This window comes from Eublepharis macularius, chromosome 19 (genome assembly GCF_028583425.1).
Source record: "Eublepharis macularius isolate TG4126 chromosome 19, MPM_Emac_v1.0, whole genome shotgun sequence".
In the NCBI taxonomy this organism is placed as follows: Eukaryota; Metazoa; Chordata; class Lepidosauria; order Squamata; family Eublepharidae; genus Eublepharis; species Eublepharis macularius.
In genome coordinates, this window is record NC_072808.1 from 17,604,362 (window position 1) to 17,624,623 (window position 20,262).

At 47.8% G+C, this 20,262-nt stretch overlaps 2 protein-coding genes across 2 annotated transcripts; one reads left to right on the forward strand and one right to left on the reverse strand.

Moving 5' to 3' along the window:
* Positions 1-4,309: 4,309 nt before the first annotated feature.
* On the forward strand, positions 4,310-6,734 carry LOC129346522 (chemokine-like protein TAFA-1). Its single transcript, XM_055003865.1, has 4 exons — positions 4,310-4,457; positions 5,317-5,457; positions 6,354-6,478; positions 6,662-6,734. Exons 1-4 carry the CDS (start codon positions 4,310-4,312, stop codon positions 6,677-6,679), a joined length of 432 nt encoding a protein of 143 aa, XP_054859840.1. The 3' UTR covers positions 6,680-6,734.
* Positions 6,735-7,986: 1,252 nt separating this feature from the next.
* Positions 7,987-20,246, reverse strand: TIMM17B (translocase of inner mitochondrial membrane 17B). The gene is made up of 6 exons (XM_055003515.1): positions 20,159-20,246; positions 14,967-15,066; positions 12,614-12,677; positions 10,813-10,941; positions 10,593-10,703; positions 7,987-8,182 (listed from the first exon to the last, which is right to left on the reverse strand). The coding sequence occupies exons 1-6, from the start codon at positions 20,182-20,184 to the stop codon at positions 8,094-8,096; spliced, it is 519 nt and encodes a 172-aa protein (XP_054859490.1). The 5' UTR covers positions 20,185-20,246; the 3' UTR covers positions 7,987-8,093.
* Positions 20,247-20,262: the final 16 nt, after the last annotated feature.

The following is a 20,262-nucleotide window of genomic DNA, read 5'->3' on the forward strand; positions in this document are numbered from 1 at the left end:
GGTCCTATTGAAATGAGTAAAACTTGTACAGGAAAATTGTGCCAGGGGGAGAAATGACAGGAGGCAGGTAAGGAGGCGAAGGAGAGGCAAAGGCGAGAGGGGGAACAAAGATTTCTTCCAGAATATTTGCATAAGATCTCACTGTCACAGTAAACCATTTGCTCCCCTCCCCTTTCCCTCCCATGTTGTTCTTGCAGCCGTTTGGTGCCAACCGACTGGCAGCGAATGGAAGGCAGGCAAAAAGGCAGTTCTGTGTCTCACGGTGGAGAGCTATCTTGTGGAACTCACTGCCACATGAATGTGGTGATGGGCCGGTGGGAGCTGGGAAAACTTGCGGTTAGGTCTGTCGTAAGTTACTTAACAATCACAGCCCAACGGGACCTCACGAGTTCAGAGGCAAAAACACCTTTGATTGTCAGACAACAGGGAGCAATCAGCAGGTGAGAGGCACTGCCACGCAGGCTCTGCTAGCATGCTACCCTGTAGGGAACGTGAGTCAGTGGTAGAGCCTCCGCTTTGCTTGCAGAAGGTCCCAAGTTCAATTCCCAGCATCTCCAGTTAAAAGGAACAGGCAGGTGTGATATGAAGGACCTCTGCCTGAGACCCTGGAAAGCAGCTGCCAGTCTGAGTAGGTAATACTTGGATGGACCGATGGTCTGCAGCTTCAGGCGTGTGTTCATGTGACCATCTGACTGGCCACTGTTGGAAAAGATGTGCTGGGTTATATAGGACCTGGGTCAGATCCAACAGGACTGCTCTATGCTCAGCAGCTGCATATCATGCAAGGAATGGCCCTCCCATAAGCCCTTGCCGAGAGAACAAGGGCAACATGACATCATTATAACAACAGGCAAGTTCCTCCACATTTCCCGAATGGTTGCATCCTATAGCAGCGACAGGTTGACTTCAATCTGGACAGGCGATTTTTCTTTTTAAAATCAAAATCCTCAGGGCTCACCACGGTGTTTTCAATCGACAAAGCAAGAACTCAAGCTCAGGTTCTCACCAAATCTGCATTAAGTGAACCTGGAGACACATTTTGGCAATAAGAACATTTGACATGTTCAGAACAAAGGATCTATTGGCAAGAAACCAAGCGACTGGAAGTGTACCACAGGCTACCTTTGAGAAGCTTGAGCTTAGCACAGGCTAGGTAATCCTGAACTACCACTGAAGCGCGGACATTTCAACAGTAGTTTCTGAGCTGGGACAGTGCAAACATACCCACTGATTGATGGTTGTTGTGGGTTTTCCGGCTGTATGGCCGTGGTCTTGGCATTGTAGTTCTTGACGTTTCGCCAGCAGCTGTGGCTGGCATCTTCAGAGGTGTAGCACCAAAAGACAGAGATCTCTCCGTGACACGGAGAAAACCCACAACAACCATCGTTCTCCGGCCGTGAAAGCCTTCGACAATATACCCACTGATTCACTACCAGATTGGAAAGGACTGAAGGATTGGCAACTGACTTGCTTTGGCTTGTTGATGTGCAGATATCCTTTTTGAGTAAAACAGATTTGCATTTAGCAGCAGTACAAAACACAAAATGCTCCCCCCTCTAGTCTGCTGGAGGTAAAAATAGGTTACAGAGATTCAAACTTGCTTGGCCTTGGAGTTATCTTCTGAGCATCGCTGTATCTGTGGAACCTCAATTGAGGACTTACCACACTGTGTTTTAAACTGTCCCTTATACCAGGAACCAAGGGGAAAATTTCTCGTGAATATTTTATCTGGTCTCCATCTTCTGCCCGACTTTGATGAATTAAATTTTATACTTTCAGATACAGACCCTTTTATTTCGGATAGGGTGGCCCTCTACACCCTGGCTGCTAGGAAAATAAGGGCAAATGTGGTAACCAGGAGAGTAAACACCCGATATTGTTGTCTTGTAAGCTGCTAGAAACTATTCGGTTTTAATGTTGTTTAATGTTTACAGTTTAGGTAAAATGCATTTTATAGTGATTTTATTTATATGCATGTAATTATATCTGTATTCTTGTATTTTTTTGTTTTTTAATGAACAGTTTTGGATTGTGAAGGCCTATGGCCACATACAATAAATTCATTCATTCGTTCATTCATTCTGAGCATCTCTGACTGAACCTTGAGAAACGAGTGGTTTCCAAAACATCCACAGCCAACTTGGCTGAAAGGGTTTGCTCCAAGATGTGTGGACTGCCCACAGCTAAGAAAGTGAGGAATCACCAGGAACCACTCTGAAAAGTTTTGGTGCAGAGAGGACTGATATTCCAGAATGGAAATGCGCCCCCCCCCCTCACACACACAATGGATTCTGCAATCCAACCTGAGCAAGCAGAGGGACTTAGCATCTCCAATTGGGGTACGTCTGGTGTGGTCTGCTCTGAGGCCTCTGGTGTGCTGACGTGACTACCACCTCATTGCCCCACAGGCAGTGGGAGCAGAACATAGCGCCCTCTAGATGTGTCCCAGAGTTTGCTGTTCCCACATTTTCAAAAGCAGGCCCTGAACATGCAGGAGGCTTTAACTCCTCTCTAGAAATGCTCCTCCCCAATTGGAAGTTGACAGGTTCCAGTTTTGATTCTGTTTGGAGCAAAAGTTCCTCATCTCTCTATTCACCTCCTGCCTGATGGAACCTAATTTCAGGGGTTATGGGCCGGGGGCGGGGGGGGGGGGGGAGACAGAAAGTCACTCAACCTTCATCTTTCCGAGATTACTCCTCAAAGCAGTAGCCATACTTAGGGGCAGCTTGAACGGTCCTCTCTGCAATCATGGGGCTGTGGGACCTCTTTGCAGACAACATCACCGTAATATTTTGACCTTGCTACTTCGTTTGGGGTTTTCCCCACTTGTCTTAAGTAGCTTTTGAGGGCCGTTCCACAACCCACCAACCGTGTTAAGAGGAAATGGGAAGTTGGTATATTGGCATTCGAGTTCTGGAAGGAAAGGGAGAAACCATTAAGCACTCAGAAACCGTGGTTTCCTGGCTCCAACCACACTCGGGCAGCTAAAACGTTCTCAGGTACAGTTCCACGCTACTGAAAATGTTTTAGCTCTAGACTTGAGGACTGCATCGCGTGCAACCAGTTCCCTGCTTGGATATTGTACAAACCACTTTATCAAGTCAGACAAAAGCACATTCTTTTAGCTGCCCAGCAGCTGCCTCGGCATGGAAAGTTTAGGGTCTCTTTCACCATTATTTCTGGAATTAAGAGGAACACAGAAGCCCCATTTAGGTCTTTGACCTAATACCTTCACTTCTTAAAAATCAAACATACCCCATGACATACTTCATTGCACATGATATACAAACACTGAGCAGCCACAGCAAACCTCAGTTTCCCACACTGTGCACAAAAAAAGCAGCATGAATGTGGTCATTTAACAGACAAAATGGTGGAAGGAACACAAAAAGTGTTTTTTCTCCTATATCCATATAGGAAAGCATGGGATGGGATGCCCCCACATTTTTTGTCTTTCAGAGCAGTTGTCTCCAGCCATGTTCCCTCTTTCTCTTTCCATTCATATTAAATTCCCAGGAATGCAAGACATTTATAAGATTCGTCCTCCAGCCTCATTAGGCAGCCCATTCTTATGTTCAGAACATGCACATGGGACATAGCTTAAGGGGCTTTAGAATGCAGGCAGAGGAAATAGCATGCTCAAAAACTCCCTGCTCACAGAAAGTTAGCTCATCAAGAAGGCTAGGCTGGGACCTCGCTCTATCTCTCTCTAAGGGGTGGGGTGGTAGAACATCTGCAGAATGTCCCAGTTTCAAACTATGGTGTCTCCAGTTGAAAGAATCAGGCAAATACATTTCTCTCACCATTCAATTTTATAACATCATGTGATCCTTTGCAGATACTAGAAGGATGTTATAAAATCGGATGTCAGATATTTATTTGGATGGGAACATTGTTTAACTTTGATTGTGTATGATTTGATTACTCAGTGGCTAGAGTATTAGGCAGACACTTCTCTGAATTTAGTATTTATTGCTGCATTTATTGACCTTAAAGCACAGTACACTTCCAACAGTAACGTGTGAAGTTCTTGTGTCTACAGAGTGAAAGTTTTGTAGCATGGTGCACTTTAATTATAAAATGGTTAAAGATCAGCAAATTTCTCTGCGGGAGATCTTGTGTCTTTCCACTGCTATGGCAGAAACGACGGACAGAGACGGACGAAGGATCTGACTCCGTACAAAGCAGCGTCTCGTGTACATATAACAGGCCAACTTCCACAGAACAGAGAACCAACGAGCATTACCAAACGAATCCTTAACAGAATCTGATCTCCATCTCTCTCCCTTCCTTCTACAGCCCTACCACAATGTGCCATTCCATGCCAGTAATCTTAGTAGTCTGGGCCTCCCTTCTGTACCAAGGCATCTGTGCTCAGGAGTTCCCCGTACACACTCCGCGGCACCATCACGATCAGTACTGGTACCAGTCTGCAGTGGATCGAATCCCTGTGATCAGTAAGTAGCTTTATAAAAAAAAAAGTTTAAAAACATTTTGGTAGTATGGGGGGCTATCCGCTTGTGAAAGCACACACACACACAAACAGGCAAACACGGTCTCTGAATCTGCAGTGGTGGTGGAAAGTGTCATCGAACCACAGCTGACTTATGGCGACCTCTGAATAACAGGGGTGGTTTGCCATTGCCCGTCTCTGCTTAGCAACCCCCCCCCCCATCTTCAGAGATCTCTCATCCAATTACTAACCAAGGCCACCCCTGCTTAGTTTCTTAGACCTGATGAGATTGGGCCTCACTAACTTTAATGTACCTTTTTTCGCTCTGACATGCCAATAAAGGTTTTGTGTGTGAGCGTGTGTGAGATTGGGCCTGTCTGAGATATGCAAGTCAGGGCATAAATCTGCAGAGGCCCAATTAAAAGCAGGGGGATAAGGGAGAGAGAAAATGTATGTTTCTTTTCAGTACCTCCAAGCAAACCACCCCTGTTAGTCTCTTGCCGTGAAAACTCCACCGGGGGGGGGGGGGTCACCATAACTACGACTTGAGGGCAGGACTTCATTTCCCAAGCTTTCTGCAGTTCTTTTGGCTCGAAGCCTTCCCTGTTAAGTTTCAGCAAACAGAAAGCAAATCTGTTCCAGCAAGCAGCCAAGAGGAGAGAGAGAGACGCGCCAACTGGCACATGCCGAAGGGGAGGCATATGTTTAGAAGATACCATTTCAGAACAGAGGCTAGACACCTGTCCTTTTCAGGCTGGGTGGGAAAAGCAGGCCAGAGCGCAGAGCTGCATTTGGGAGGGGGGGCAAGAAGGGATGTTGATGACGTTGCCTTCTTTGACTCGCTGCTTCCTCGCCCCTCAAAGGTGGAGGCACCTGCAAGGTGATTGCCATCCGCCGCTGCTGTAACCGCAATCACATCGAGGAGCGGTCCCAAACCATCCAGTGCTCCTGCCTGCCCGGGAAAGTGGCCGGGACGACCCGTGGCAAGCCATCTTGCGTGGACAGTAAGTGCATTTGCTTGACAGCCAGGACACTCTTCTCCGGGTGGAAGGAAACCCGAGAGGATAAGGAAAAAGCTAGAAAACCCCAGAATCTGTCTTCTGTGGGAAGGCAAAATGTCCTGACTTGAAGTTGCCTGACAAGACTGAAGGCCCCAATGTCAGCCATTTTCTTTCAGGGAAGAAATCAAGGTGCAGCTAGATGTCAACCCCCTGAGTGACACAAGATTGCCTTTGAGGGCTTGCTCCACCTTCTCTATCCTCAGCAGATCCACAGAGGTCTATTTCCCCCTGTGGACCCTGTGAGGAATTTTTTTTAACTACCCCACTGCTGATTTTAATTTATTTATACCTCACGCTTCTCCAGAAGCTTACAGCAGTCTCCTCGCCTTCATTTTATCCTCAGAACAACCCTGTAAGTAGGCTAGGCTGACAGCGTGCGACTGGCCCAAGGTCACCCGGCAAGCTGCCGTGGCAGAGGGGATTCGAACCTGGGTCTCCTAGATCCTAGTCCAACCTTTACACCGCACTGGCCAGGAGAGCTGCTCAGTCTGGCCCAGCTAAAGAGAAGCCCCACTTCCTAGAAAGAGGCACATCCAAGGCAGTTTGGCAGCAGACACCTGGGGGAGGAAAGGGAAGCAGCGTCTCTGACTTAGCCTGTTCCAAACATCCTAGGAGATCATTTGATCAAAAGGTGAAGCAGGAATCTTTTCAATAACTAAAGGTGGATGGACCCCCGAGACCCTTCACACAGAAACATAAAACCTTAAATGACATAAACTTGACAGTCACAGCCTTTGGGCAGTGGGGTTTTTTTTGGCGGGGGGGGAGGTAAGCAGAGAAAGCAAATATCCCTCATGACAAGCAGCGATGGGGACAAATGTCTGCTATCCACCCTGCAGCCTCCATCGTGGCGGGGAAGTGGTGGTGCGACATGCAGCCCTGCCTCGCCGATGAAGAGTGCAAGGCGCTGCCTGACAATTCGGGCTGGATGTGCCTGCTGGGAAACCGCATCAAAACCACTAAGGTATGAGTCTCTCACATGCTGCCCCGGGATGCGGCAAAGTCCAGGGCCTGCCAAATTTGCACACTGCTGCTTCCGCTAACCTATCTCAGAGGCCAGGGGGGAGGGCAGGGGGAGACTGTCCTGTGGATGGACTTGGAGAGGCTTGGAGATTAGTCCGACAACATGCCCTATCGTGCTTTCCAGATCCATCCGAGATACTGAGGCCTGAAGGACTAAAGCTTTCAAATGACCAAGACTAATGCCTGATGATGGTCACAGCTACTGGGGCAATGAATTTCCTCGCACAACCACTGGGAAGAAAGAAGCAGCAGTTGAAACATGCAGAGGAAACGATGCTACCAAGCTGTCTATCGGGGAAAGATCAAGTTCAGGGGGCTGGCACTGACTGATTTTGAGCAACTTCTGAGGGATTCCACTGCTGCTGGGTAGCTGGTGGAGACAAAGACTTTTTCACCCACAGCTAGGAACGGGTTCAAACTTTTCCACTTTCAGCAGCCACACTGCTACAAGGGAAACTCAAAGCGACGCCACCTCTGGGAATGCCTACATGTGTTCTTTTCCTCCCTTCTCCCCACCCCGTTTTGGCAGACGCCTAATTAAACACTCCAGGACAGAAACCAAACAAGTCCATTTGTATTTACACCTGGGACAGAATACGTACAGTCTCTTTTTTTTTTTTAAGGATTTTTCAATACAAATATAACCAAGAAGGCAGGGGATTTGCAGTCAAAGACGGGCTGCTGGAACTGGGTACTGGCTAAGCTCGAGTCAGCACCCCATTCTAATGAGTATCACAGATAAAGTGTTTCTTTAAAAAAAAAAAAGTTCCCTAGCTGTAAAAATATGCCCTGGAAACCAGACTTTTAAAACCAGAAAACTGCAGCCTTTGGGAGATCAGAGGCAGTTTGGGTTAGATGTGGCGTGTCATGTTGTGTCAACCGGCATCATTTGGCATCTAAAACTGGGTGAAGGGCTTGTTATATTTGCTGGATGTGAACTGTGGGTTAGATGTGGCGGATCCAAAAGGCTTGCGGTCCCAGGCAAGCAGAGAGAAAAAAAGACCGAACACCAGGTGGGTGGGTTGAGCTGGACCGATTCTTGCTGCAGTCTTGCTGGAGGAGACTCGCAAAGGTGTGGCTCTCGAGAAAAACAAGGCACAGAATGTGTTGCCTGCAAACGTTTCTGAGCCGAGCTGGGAGGTGCTCCCCAACACACAGAGCAGACCCCCCCCCACCCAAATCTAAAAGCCAGGAAAACATCCCTTGCCAAATAATTCGTCGCTGCCAATTAATTTTTACCAGACCCCCAAAATCTAACAAACTAAGATCAGCCTGCAGTTGTCAGTTGCTTTCTTCTATGGAGGCCATGGCTCCTTCAGTATACATGGAACAATTCCCGAATTCCAGCACCCCACGGGCTTGCAGAGGTAGATCTCATGCTGTTCGAGCTCCCCTATCCCCCCCCCCAGTTTATTTTCCCTCTGAAGAAGACTCTAGAAATCCCATCCATCCAATGCATTTTTGTGTTATTGAGTAACGGCCTGGAGTATCTTCCAAAGGAAGCTTCTGCCCTGCCCCTACAAAAAAACCTGAAGGAAATCCAGCCCCACACAGCTTCATTGATAGTGTCCATAGCCTGGGTATCCTGTGGTTGAGGAGCCATCCTTGGGAGGCAGCTGACCGGGGTCTTCTCCAAAGGGATTGGCTGGGAAGTGAAAAAAAAAAAAAGAAAGCTTAGTACACCAATAGGGTGCAACCATTTATTTGGGGGTGGGAGGGACACAGTCAAGAACTACTCTTCTTTGGAATGGAAAATAACGGAGACTGCCACAGTGGAGCGAGAAGCACGGATTCGGACGAGGGTGATTCACTGACAAAGGAGCGACAGACATGCCGCCAAAACATTCAAAACAGTTTGAAGTTTACAGCTACGAAAGCGTGGAGGAGGGTGTCAGACACTGTGGGAACAGAGTGCAACTTTGGCGTGCATTTGCAAAACCCTGGGCAAGACACCCACTATTATGATGAGCCGAGTAGGTGCAGAGAAGGTTCTACACCTTGTAAAGACCCCCAAGTAGAATTGCAATGACCCCCTCGGCAGTGCACCCCCCCCATCTTTGTGGGGCGCTCATCAGTAGATGCCACACACTGGTGGGCATATTTTGTCTCTGCAGCAATGCTGTCATCAAGAGCAGCATTTCGTCTCTCCCCCCCAGCCCCCACCGCCTGTAACTGCAGCTGTTCACTCACAAGGGAGAAAGCAAAGGGGGGGCTCTCAGAGATGTTAATCATTGAGGAAACCAGACATGATCCCTGCCCACAGCAACATTGGTATCCAGTAAGGATTAGATCTTGCCTTCTTTCAACCAACGCCAAGATTTCAGCACCCTCCCCAAACACAGCAGAATTCACCGGGAACTTCGCAAGGTGGGGAAAGAGGTGGTTTGGCTTCCAATGGGGACAGGGTGGACTATACTACATCCAAAAGAGGTGGGTAGGCAATCACATTCATTCATTTTTATGTTAGTAGAATACTGGTGGCCTGCCTTTCGCCAAAGCCCCAAGATTGCCAACAAATTTCAAACCCAACAGTCCCCGACAAACACACACACAGCAAAAACAGCAACGCCCGCGTCCAAAATAATATAAAGAGCCAAGATCAATAATTAAAGCCAGAGAGCCAATTTGAGCAAGGTACAAATCTAGGAAGCAGAAATCAACGGAGTGATGTATGAGAACGTCAGGCGCCCATCAAATCGTTAATCAAATGCTTGGCCACAAAACCAGCTTTTGACGAGGGCCTTCGGGCACTGAATAGGGGCCGCGCAAATTTCCCTGCTTCCATAATTTCCAGCGTTCCCTTGTAAAAAGAGCTCCCTACAAAACTAGCACAGCATTGAGCAGACTTGGCTAAAATCTCTGCTATTTTTAAAAAAAACTGTAATGTGGGGAACATTCAAAACACAGCACCTGCAAACCTACCGCCCCATCCTGCCGCGTGGGCCTGAGCGACAGCTTCACACCTTCCCCCACATATCACCCCCCTGGGCTGTATTTCTTTGGATGCTGTGACATTAGTACACAACAGAATATGGGAACGATTCTTTTCATATAGGCGAGGAATGAGAGCGTATGAAGCTCTTTTTTACCGAAACAGACCCTTGAACTGTCAAGGTCAGTACTGTCTATTCTGACCTGCAGCGGCTCTCCAGGATCTCAGAGAAAGGTGCCTTGCGCTACCCAATCCTTTTAAATGGAGATGGCAGGGATTGAACTTGGGAACGGTCAGTGTGCAAAACAGATGCCTGCCAGTGAGCCACGGCCCCTCCCCAAACCTTCTACACCAAGGCAGAATCTTGGTCCGGAATACCCAGAGGACCGCTTCTTTCCCTCTGTTCCTCCACAGCAGCTTTGCTCATCTGAACAGGGTCTTCTGCAGGCACCAGCCTGCACATGGGCAAAATCAACAGCTGCCTGTACACGGGCTTTCTTTGTGGTGGCCCCTGTCGTACAGCCTGCCTAAGGAAGTCAGGAGAGCCCCCACTCTCCTGGCTTCCTGCAAACGATGCAAAACTGAATTATTCAAAAGGGCTTTCGACTCAGAGAGGAGGGCTGTATCGTAGGGAGGGGGGCTCAAGATGCTTCACTAACAAGTTAGGGACCACAGACCTCACCACTATGTTGCCTTATGTTCGATCTGCTGTTTTAAGGGCGTGCTCCTATGTGCTACCTGTGCTTCAAGTACGATCCTACTGGACATTCTGTGTTGTTGAATGTCAGTCCTCGAATTGCTTATGCTCTGTCTCGGCATTTCTTCAACTCTGCATTGGATTCCTGCTAATGCCATGTCTTTGTAATCTTGCATTTATTTACCCTATGGCATTGTGAACTATCCTTGATACTGATTGCACTAATCTCACACTACGTAATCTGCCTCGAGTCTCAGTGAGAAAGATGGACTATAAATAAATAAATAAATGCTGTCATCAGCCCCCGAAAGAATGCCCCACACAGCCTTCCCTTCACAGCTGAATACAGACCTCTTAGTTTGCTACACCCGTCTGCCCCCTTGTAAGAGGAATTCTCTTTGCCAACATCCCGCAGCCCCAACTTACGGTTCTGGAACTGCTGGGCTGTGTATCTTGTTAATAAAATCCCAACGCCTTCTATTAGGGCAAGCAGGATTCCGCCCATCATAGCTGAACCGACCATGGCCAGTGGCCCACCTGAGGGAGAGAACAACGGGTATAAAAGCCCGGGCTTAACTTTCCACCGCAGAAGCCAGAGGGAAGGGGCAGCGACGTTGTGTTTGCACCACCAAAGGCCGCCACTTACTGCGTGAGGCCAGCACAGCCCCAGTGAGTGCCCCGCTGGTGATGGAGTTCCAAGGGTCCTCCTTGCCCCGCATCTTCACCAGGCCGCAGTCGATGGTGGAGAAAAGCCCGCCCCACACTGCAAAGCTGCCTGCGAGGAAGAACAGGGAGAGCATGTGGAGTCACCAGCTGGACGCAATGCTGTTCGTAACTGGCACTGACACAGAGTCGAGTTCTGTGCCAAGCCTAGCCAAATGTTCAGCTTTGATCATATCCATTTGCTTCGGGCAGCGTGCCAAACTGGGCTGAGACAGGGCAGAATTTGAGGCTCGCGGGCAAAGAAACAGGCAGCATCAGAAAAAAAAATTAGACAGGTAATGAACAGGCATCAGGGAATAGCAGGGAAAGGGACCATGCCTGGAGCTCCCTAACAGCAAACCTATGGGGCAAAGAACAGCCTTCTACAGACTCCACCTACAGAACTTCAGGTGTAACTCCGGAACTATAAAGAACAGAAACATATTTTCATTCTGATTGGGTGGGGTTTAAACTGACTGTCAGATCGAAGTTTCGTGCCTGATCAGTAATTCTCAGAGGTCCAGGATATTTCCAGTTTGAGACCACCAGCTACAATAAATGACGACACTTGATGCACATAAAAACAAGCTGTGAAACACATTCAATGCCAATAAATATGTGTGCGTCTAAGTTCAAGGCCCCTCTTGAGCTGGAGGCCCAGGCCGAATGACTCCCTTGCACTGCCCACCCATCCACCCCCCGCCACTCCCACACGGCCTGAAACTTAGAATTCTACATAAGCACGATCATACTGGCTCACACACACTGCTACCTGTGCGTCTTATGTTTAGACAGACAGGGTGTGAAGAAGGGGCCTTCTGAACAGCTGTCTTCTTCAACCAACTACTGAAGAATCACTAAGTCCCATCACCTTCCTGAAGCACTGAAGACCAACTTGTCTGCACTGATTTTTGCAACAAAGAGTTAAGCCAGAAATGGGTGGAAATGAAGCTTCAGTTGGATGACGTTATTCTGTCTTGCTGGGATTTATTTTCACCCACTCTCAGCCTCTATGATCCAGAGGAGTTAGCCGTGTTAGTCTGTAGTAGCAAAATCAAAAAGAGTCCAGTAGCACCTTTAAGACTAACCAATTTTATTTTATTGTAGCATAAGCTTTCGAGAATGAAGAGAACTTGATTCTCGAAAGCTTATGCTACAATAAAATAAAATTGGTTAGTCTTAAAGGTGCTACTGGACTCTTTTTGATTTTGTCTCAGCCTCTATGAATCTAAATGCCCCCCCAACCTTTTTGAGCCTGTGGCCTTCCTTGGGAACTCTTGACACAGGGTGGTGGGTGCAAACGGCTGCCGCAGGAGGCTACACACACACATAAAGGAAGCCCAGGTGCAGGGGAAAAGAGGGGTAATTTTTAAAAATGCAATGGGAAAGAATAAAACCGACACTGTGACAGCAGCTGCCTCTGACACAATGTTATTTTAACCTGCCCAGCCAATTGGCTCTCCAGAAGCCCTGCAGGGCAAATGTCCAATGTGGCCCCACTCACTTTCTAAAAACATTTGAGGGGCACCAGGAAATAAGTTGGAGACCCCTCATCTAAATAAAAGACCCAGCCACTCTGCATACCCGCTTAAGCCTGCTACCTCACTTGGCCGGCAAGCTCTACGTTGCTCCCTTCGCTTGCCCTACACTTGCAACTGTTAGAGCCATCTGTTGAGTGACAATGCCTGTGTCACGCGTACACACATGAACCCTGCCGCACAGCACAGCCACACCCTTCTCCTCACCTCCGATCTGTGGCGCCCTGACTCTGATAGCGTTGACGCTGCCTTTGAACCGATGCCGGACACCCTATAAGAAAAGAAGAAATCAATCCCACAGCTCTTCTAAGATGGGGGTCTTCACAAAAAACAGGGAGGAAAACTGTGTTTTAAAGGGCTGCCACTTCAGGATGCAGAAAGCAGCCGAGGGAGAGCAAGAGAAGGAATCCACGGCTGCCCCAAACCCTAAGAGCAGGACTCTCAAGCCCCACACCCCAATACTGTTGTGGACCCAGAAGCCACGATTCTCAATCCAAGAAAGGCAGAGGGAAGCACGCCCTGAAAGCAAATTAGCATGTTGTTCTGCTTGAAAACTTAGAACGGCTTGACTACAGCTTCGGCAGCCCAGGATAAGTCCTGCCCCTCCCCATACACACAGCGAGTTCTCTTTTCTGCATTTCTTGGGAGACAGAAGTGCCCCTACTGCTCTGCAGGGAGCAGAAAGGTGTGGAGGAAAGCCACAGCTGACCAGGACCGATCTCTTGTTTTCCAGGATGCTGAAAAAGAAGTACAACAAGCCAACCCCACCAAACTGGAAATCTGCGATTGAATTATCTTTACATCAACCCTTAAAAATGTAGGCTGATGGGACAAATGAACCTGCCCTGTACTGAATAAGCAGCTCTCCAGGGTCTTGGGTTGAGGTCTTTCACTTCACCTACTAGTTGATTCTCTTAACCGGAACGGACAGAGATCGAACCTGGCACATTCTGCGTGCAAAACAGAAGCTCTCCCATTAAGCCACCTCTCTCTCTAATTATTATTATGCCCAGAGCTGGTGGGTGTCATGTGGGCAGGGCTTACATGTGGTTTCAAAGCCATTTGGAGCACCTCTGAGGCTCAGTGTAATGCCACACCCAAGCCCCCTCCGCCCCTATTTCGAGTGTGGGCCAGGTTCAGCGTAAGAACAAATTTATGTTGTCAAAATACTGACACCTCTGCTTAAGAGCCTCTCTCTTCCCCCCCCCCCCTTCAAGCAAACAACTGCGGAGCTTTCCCCCCAGCTGCAGCTGCAGCTGCAGACAGCACATACTAGAAGCAGGCAACTGTCTATGTCACAGGAACAGCAGAAGCACTCAGCGAAAAAGGGAGACTATAAACAAGCAAACAAGAAATAAAGAGAACTCTGCATCTGGACCGTTAACTCTGAAGGACGTTGAGCAATGCTTACGGCGATGATGGTAGGAGTGGTAAACATGCTGGATCGGAAATGCCAGCAAGTCATTTGCACTAAAGATACAGTTGGCATCTCACCTCCTGCCCATGTCTTTTCTGATTTAGCCACAGAAAGAGGGGGAGGATCAAGGGAGCGACAGCCTTCAATGGCGTTTCGCAAATCAGCTCGCAAATCGGCTGGCAATTGACCTGTTGATCAAGACTCCCTCCTCCCTTCCAGTCCAAGGCCCCCTGGAAAGTTCGTGGCTAAGCTGAGATCTGAATCAAGAAGTCCTTGGTTTGTGGCACAGTCAATGCTCCTGCTCCACACTGGCGCTCTTTGATGTGTCCAGCTGGCAGTGCGCCACAGACATCGACTCCCACAGAAATGGGCAAACCCTGATGGAAAGCTGATCCTCAGAAGCGGGCGTGTGCAAAGCATTTACAGGCTTACCTGTAAATGTATTTCTACTGGGGGGACGGGTAGTGGGGTAGCTTTCCTCCTTCTCTGTATCTTGCTTTGCTTGGGCTGAGTGGTGTTATCAGTGCAACTGGTGTGGCGTGGGAAAAGACCTTGGGAATTTCAGCTCCGCATCTCTTTCAGGACTTTCGCGCCAACTTCAACTGACTCTTGGTTGGACTGAGGGGACTGGAGGTTTGACCTCTCGGGGAAGACTTGGCTTTGGCATTCCAGGCAATTACTCTGTACTCGTGCACTACTAGGGAGCATTATCTGATAAAGACCTTGAACTCACACAGCCGTGTTTGATGAAGTGGAGAGTCTGAGAGAGTCCCCCAGCCAGGCCTGACGAACGAGCCTGTGATTTAGCACATGCGGCGACCACCTTAGCCGGCCGCACAGCGATACGGTCACAGGGCCTGCAGAAAGGCTGCAGCCTAGATCACCCTCCCCTTTCAAACTAACGAGCCCAGCTACAAGAAAGGCATCGTTCTCCAGGGTCATTTCTCATTTTCACGACTGTTACTATTATTATCCTGAACATGCTGCCAAAGCAAAGCTACACAGAGAAGTCTATTGTGGAGTTAATTCCACAATAGGAAGGGAAATATTTTAAGACAGGCACCAAAATAAACCCGGATTCCTCTGTGCCCTTCCAGCCCAGTCAACTGCAGAAAAACGGGAAAGAGGAAAGTTAAGACTCACCACTGGGGCATTGCGGAAGCCTTTCACCGCCTGGAAGACTCCCCCACCTATCAACCCCATCGTGAAGGCACCACCGCAGTCATCCACAATTCGCCAAGGGCTGCCAGGAGGAAGGAGAAATTAGCATTGGTCATGTCTGCAAAAGGCTCTGAAAAAAGGAGTCCAGGACAGACTCTGTAATAATACCAGGCAAGAGGAAACCTTCCAGTAAAGAGGCTGCATGGCAACGAACAAAAATAAAAGAATTAAGGCAGCATGTGCCTCATCTTAAAGACTAAAAGAGGTATTGTGACCAGAGTACACTTCATCCAGTGCATGAAATGTTACCCTCAGTTGGTAGATATATACATACAAAGGTCAAACAGAAGAAGGGGGAGGGATGTTACTGCAAAGGTAGGACAGAAGGCTCAGCAACAACAACAACAACAACAACAACAACAACAACAACAACAACAACAACAACATTCAATTTCAATCAATCAATCAATTACTTTATTGGCATTAGAAATAATAATTCGATTTATATGCCGCCCTTCAGGACAATTTAATGCCCACTCAGAGTGGTTTACAAAGTACGTCATTATTATCCCCACAAAAAAACACCATGTGAGGTGGGTAGGGCTGAGAGAGCTCTGAGAGAGCTGTGACTGACCCAAGGTCACCCAGCTGGTTTCAAGGAGTGAGGAATCAAACCTGGCTCTCCAGATTAGAGTCCTGCCACTCTTCACCACTACACCAAACTGGCTCTCAATGCAAGAGACTGGCGTGTGGCATAATGATAAAGAGCACAACTCAAAATGAGAACCAGACAAAAGAACAAAGGAACCAGCATGGGTGCAATCCACACCTAACTGGTGACAAATTGATAAAGCAAGAGTGAATATACACATCCAACAGAAAACAATAGTTTTGTGTTGTGAACTAACCACTCCCAATCTCTATTATGACCAAAGATGATAGAATTCACACACCAAGCTGATACAAACTCAGCACTTTTAAACTGCGGGGATTTTTTTTTTGCAGAAGTGTGTCAGCATCTAATAGTGCAATGCTAAGAAGAGTTACTCCAGTCTAAGCCCATTGAAATCAATGGGCTTAGACTGGAGTAACTCTTCTTAGCATTGCACTGTAAGTCTGTTACTTAACAGCTTCTCTTTCCATCAGAGATACAGGGATGGATCTGCTCAGCTTTTCTGTGGGCAAAAGGAGGCACGGCTCAACAAAAAAACCGCTCTGCCTAGGATAAAAGCTACATAGGGTGGAAGCTGCAGAGAGAAGAGATTCTGTCAGATTCTTAACTAGAGATTCCTTGTTGGTTTGCAGTAACAAAATATCATTACTGGCCTCAAACCATTTCTAAAAAGAAAGGCCAAACGATACCGGTATTAAGGGGAAAGGAAGCCAACAAAGAAAAGGCTCTGAAGGGTAAGCTCTGTGGCACGCGTGAGGGGCTGTTAGAGAAGAAAATGGCAGCGTCTAGTTCAGCATCCTCTCTCACACAGTGGCCAACCAGTTGCTCTAGAAAGAGAACAATGGGGCACAGAGACTGAGGCCTTCCCCTGATGTTGCCTTCTGGCACTGGGTTACTACCTCTGAATGTGTGTATTATGTGCCATTAAGTCGCCTCCGACCTATGGCGATCCTACGAAGGAAAGACCTCCAGAACGTCCTATCGTCAACAGACTTGCTCAGATCCTGCAAACTGGAGGACGTGGCTTCTTTTAACGAGTCGAGCCATCTCTTTTTGGGTTTTCCTACTGCCTTTCACTTTTCCTAGCATTATTGACTTTTCCAGAGAATCTTGTCTTCTCATGATGCGACCAAAGCACGAGAGCCTTAGTCTGGTCATTTTAACGTCTAGGGAGAATTCAGGCTTGATTTGATCTTGTGCCCATTTATTTGTCTTTTTGGACGTCCATGGTATTGGCCAAACTCTCCTCCAGCACCACATTTCAAATGAATCAGTTTCCTTCCCGTCAGCTATCTTCAATTTCCAACTTTCACATCCATACATAGTAATGGAGGATACCATAGTTTGGATTATCTTGGTCTTGGTCCCCAGAGAGACATCTTTATCTTTAAGGAGGTTCCCTTTACTATCCACGGCTAGTAGCTGCTGACAGACCAGTCCTCCATGAATGTGTCTAATCCCCTTTTAAAGCTGTCTGCGCCTGTGGCCATAACTACATCCTCTGGCAGGGAGTTCCACATTTTAATCACTCTTTGTGTAAAGAAGTATTTCTTCTTGTGTGTCCTAAATCTACTACCCATCAACTTCATTGGATGCTGGTGAGTTCTAGTAGTTTGGGAGAGAAAGAAAAAAAATCTATCTACTCTCTACCCTATGCATATTTTTATAAAACTTTATCATACCCTGCTTAGCTGTCCCTTCTCTAAACTGAAAAGGTCCAAGCTCTTCAGTCTTTCCTTATAGGAAGTCAAAGTCAAAAGAGTTTATTGTCTATAGCCATAGGCCGTCACATTTCACCAAACATTGACTAATAAACAATTAAGTCCCTTATCACAGTTCATACAGGTTACTAAAATTAATTAAAACAATACAGTATGCCAAACTATCCCAGTTTTTGTTATCTGACACTGATAATCATGTGTCCTATAGAGTCTCTCAGTTTGCACTCGCAGCCAAAAAGATAAGATAGGAAAGATAAGATAGGAAAGGCACTCTAATGCCTTAATCATCTTGGTTTCCCTCTTCTATACTTCTGTATCCAACCCACACTTGCCTCCCTGGAAGCTCGAAACATATTTTAAATACTCAGCCAAGTGAAGCCGATAATGTTTGTACAAATTACCCCAGACACCAAAGCTTGCCTGCACTTGAAATAATCATTGTGAGTATACAAGCATGCATTACACAGGTGGTTTCAGGTATAGGTACATTAATGTTGGATGAACAGTGAGAATTCATGCTTCACACACTTGCTGCAAGAACTGCTGCCATATGAAGTGAGGAAAGAGTCACTCCAAGGGAAGCCAGCCGGGACTGCTGGTATAGACAAAACCAGCTATGGTCAGAGATAACCAAGTGACATCATCTAGCAGTGAACTCCTGACAGAGTTTGAATGGACACAGAATGGACACAGAAGCTTGGAAACGCAATGCCAACGATGCTCAGGAAAGATCTCTCATTTATTTACACCCTGCCTGCCTCTGCAATGAGAACCCAAAGCAGATTACGTCGCTCTTCCCTTCTCCATTTATCCTCACAACAACCCTGTGAAATAGCTTAGGCTGAAAGTGTGCGACTGGCCCAAGGTCATCCATGGCAGACTGGGAATTCCATGACAAAGAAGAAAAGGGGGTGGAGGAAGAACCTCCACAAACTCAACCCAAAGAAGACTGGGAATTCAGACCTGGGTCTCCCAGGTCCTAGTCTGATATCCTAATCACTGTACTACACTGGCTCTGTCTCTCATAGCAGAGCACTACAGGTGAGAAGACAGCAGAAATCCAGATATGAAAAATGTGGAGGGCCCCCAGGACTAGCAGCTAAACTTGGTTCAGAGAGTGCCGAGTTTGCATTCTCACTCAGTCTTGAAGCTCACAGGGGGACACTGGGCTAGTCAATATCTCTCAGCCTAACTTACCTCGCAAGCTGGTTGCAAGGATGAAACTGGATAAGCCCAGGCACAGTGTCCAAAATTTCTCATAGGAAAAGCACAAGGCAGACAACAATACACAAAAAAGGTGTGTATTTATTTGGAAGGACTACAAACTAAAATTTGCCTGTTGTAAGCAAGATTAAGTATGGGAATTTACTAAACACAGTTAACATGTGAAGCAGCCCACCTAGGAAGGGGAAAAAATCTTGGGGACTAGTAACTTCAGAGGATTTAGCTGCAAGCGCCACTGAAGTGTTTGATGTTCAGGATTAGTTTAGCAAAAGAGCAAATAAGATAGTAACCTTGTGCATAGCTATATAGCACATCAGAGTACAGATAGACTGAGCGCTCCCCTCTCAAACTACCAGCAGTTCAAAGAAAAGAAACCCATACATCCTGGACTAACATCTCTCAAAAAAAGATTAGGCTGGAACTTTTGGCATTTTTCTATTTGAGGATGTGGGGAGGAGCATCCAAGCACACAGCTGCCAAGTGGCACAGCCCAGAAGCAAACCTGCCACTTCACCTGTCCTCATAGCTCCAGGTTGGGAAATTCCTGGAGATTAGAGTGGTTGAGCCTGTGGAGGGGAGAGTTTGAGGAAGAGAAGGGCTTCAGCGGGGTATAATGTTGTCCACCCTCCAAAGCAGCTATTTTCTCCAGAGCATCTTGAAGCCCCAATTAGATTTCCAAGGTGAGCTTTGGCTCTCAAAACTGACAGCCAGTTTGGCTTAGTGGTTAAGAGTGGCAGGGCTCTAATCTGGAGAACCGGGTTTGATCCCCCACTCTTCCACTTGAAGCCAGCTGGGTGACCTTGGGTCAGTCACAGCTCTCTCAGAGCTCTCTCAGCCCCACCCACCTCACAGGATGATTGTTGTAGGGATAACAACATACTTTGTAAACCACTCTGAAGGGTGGTGTATAAATCAAATGTTGCTATTATTATTATTATTATTATATTATTATTATTAAAGCTGGTAGCTGGTCTCTAAGACACTCCTGGACCCAGATCTCGCTCTTTAGCTGCAGACCAACACGGCCACCCACCTGAAACCATTTCGTCCAAAGGAACTGGTCTCTGTTCCCTGGAAATCCGTGGCAATTTCAGATCTCCAGACCCCACCTGGAGGTTTGCAACCCTACATTGTCCAAGGCAGCCCAGGATTAAGGTCAAAACTGGGGCAAACCAAGAGTCCCGGGAGAACGGCTGCTAGTCAGCCCGGATCCCAGCAGCCCGGCCTCGGGGAGCTCCTTTTCCCCGCGCTGGAGAGACCAGCCCTCGGCCCCGCGGCTTAAAGAGACGCCGAATCCTCAACAAGGGGCATTGTCATCTCCTCCCCCCGCCCTTTCCTAATGGACTCGACCGGCAAAGCAGCCCATGCGACGGAAAGTACCAAATACCCCAGCCGGGGGGAGAGGGGCAGAAAAGGGAGCCTGAGGGAAGAAACCACGTCCCCGAAGGGCGGCCAAAGGAAGCTCGAACCCTCCCGGCTTCGAGGAAGACCGGAGGGCAGAGACCGCGGGCCCCACCGCTCCCCCTTCCCAAGGCGCGCCCGTCGCTCGCGGTTACCAAGGTTCCCGGGCATATTCCTCCATCTCCCCCGGCTGTAACTTCCACGGATCACGTGATCAGGAGCATTGGTTGGAGCGTCGCGTTTGAATTGCGTCGCGGCG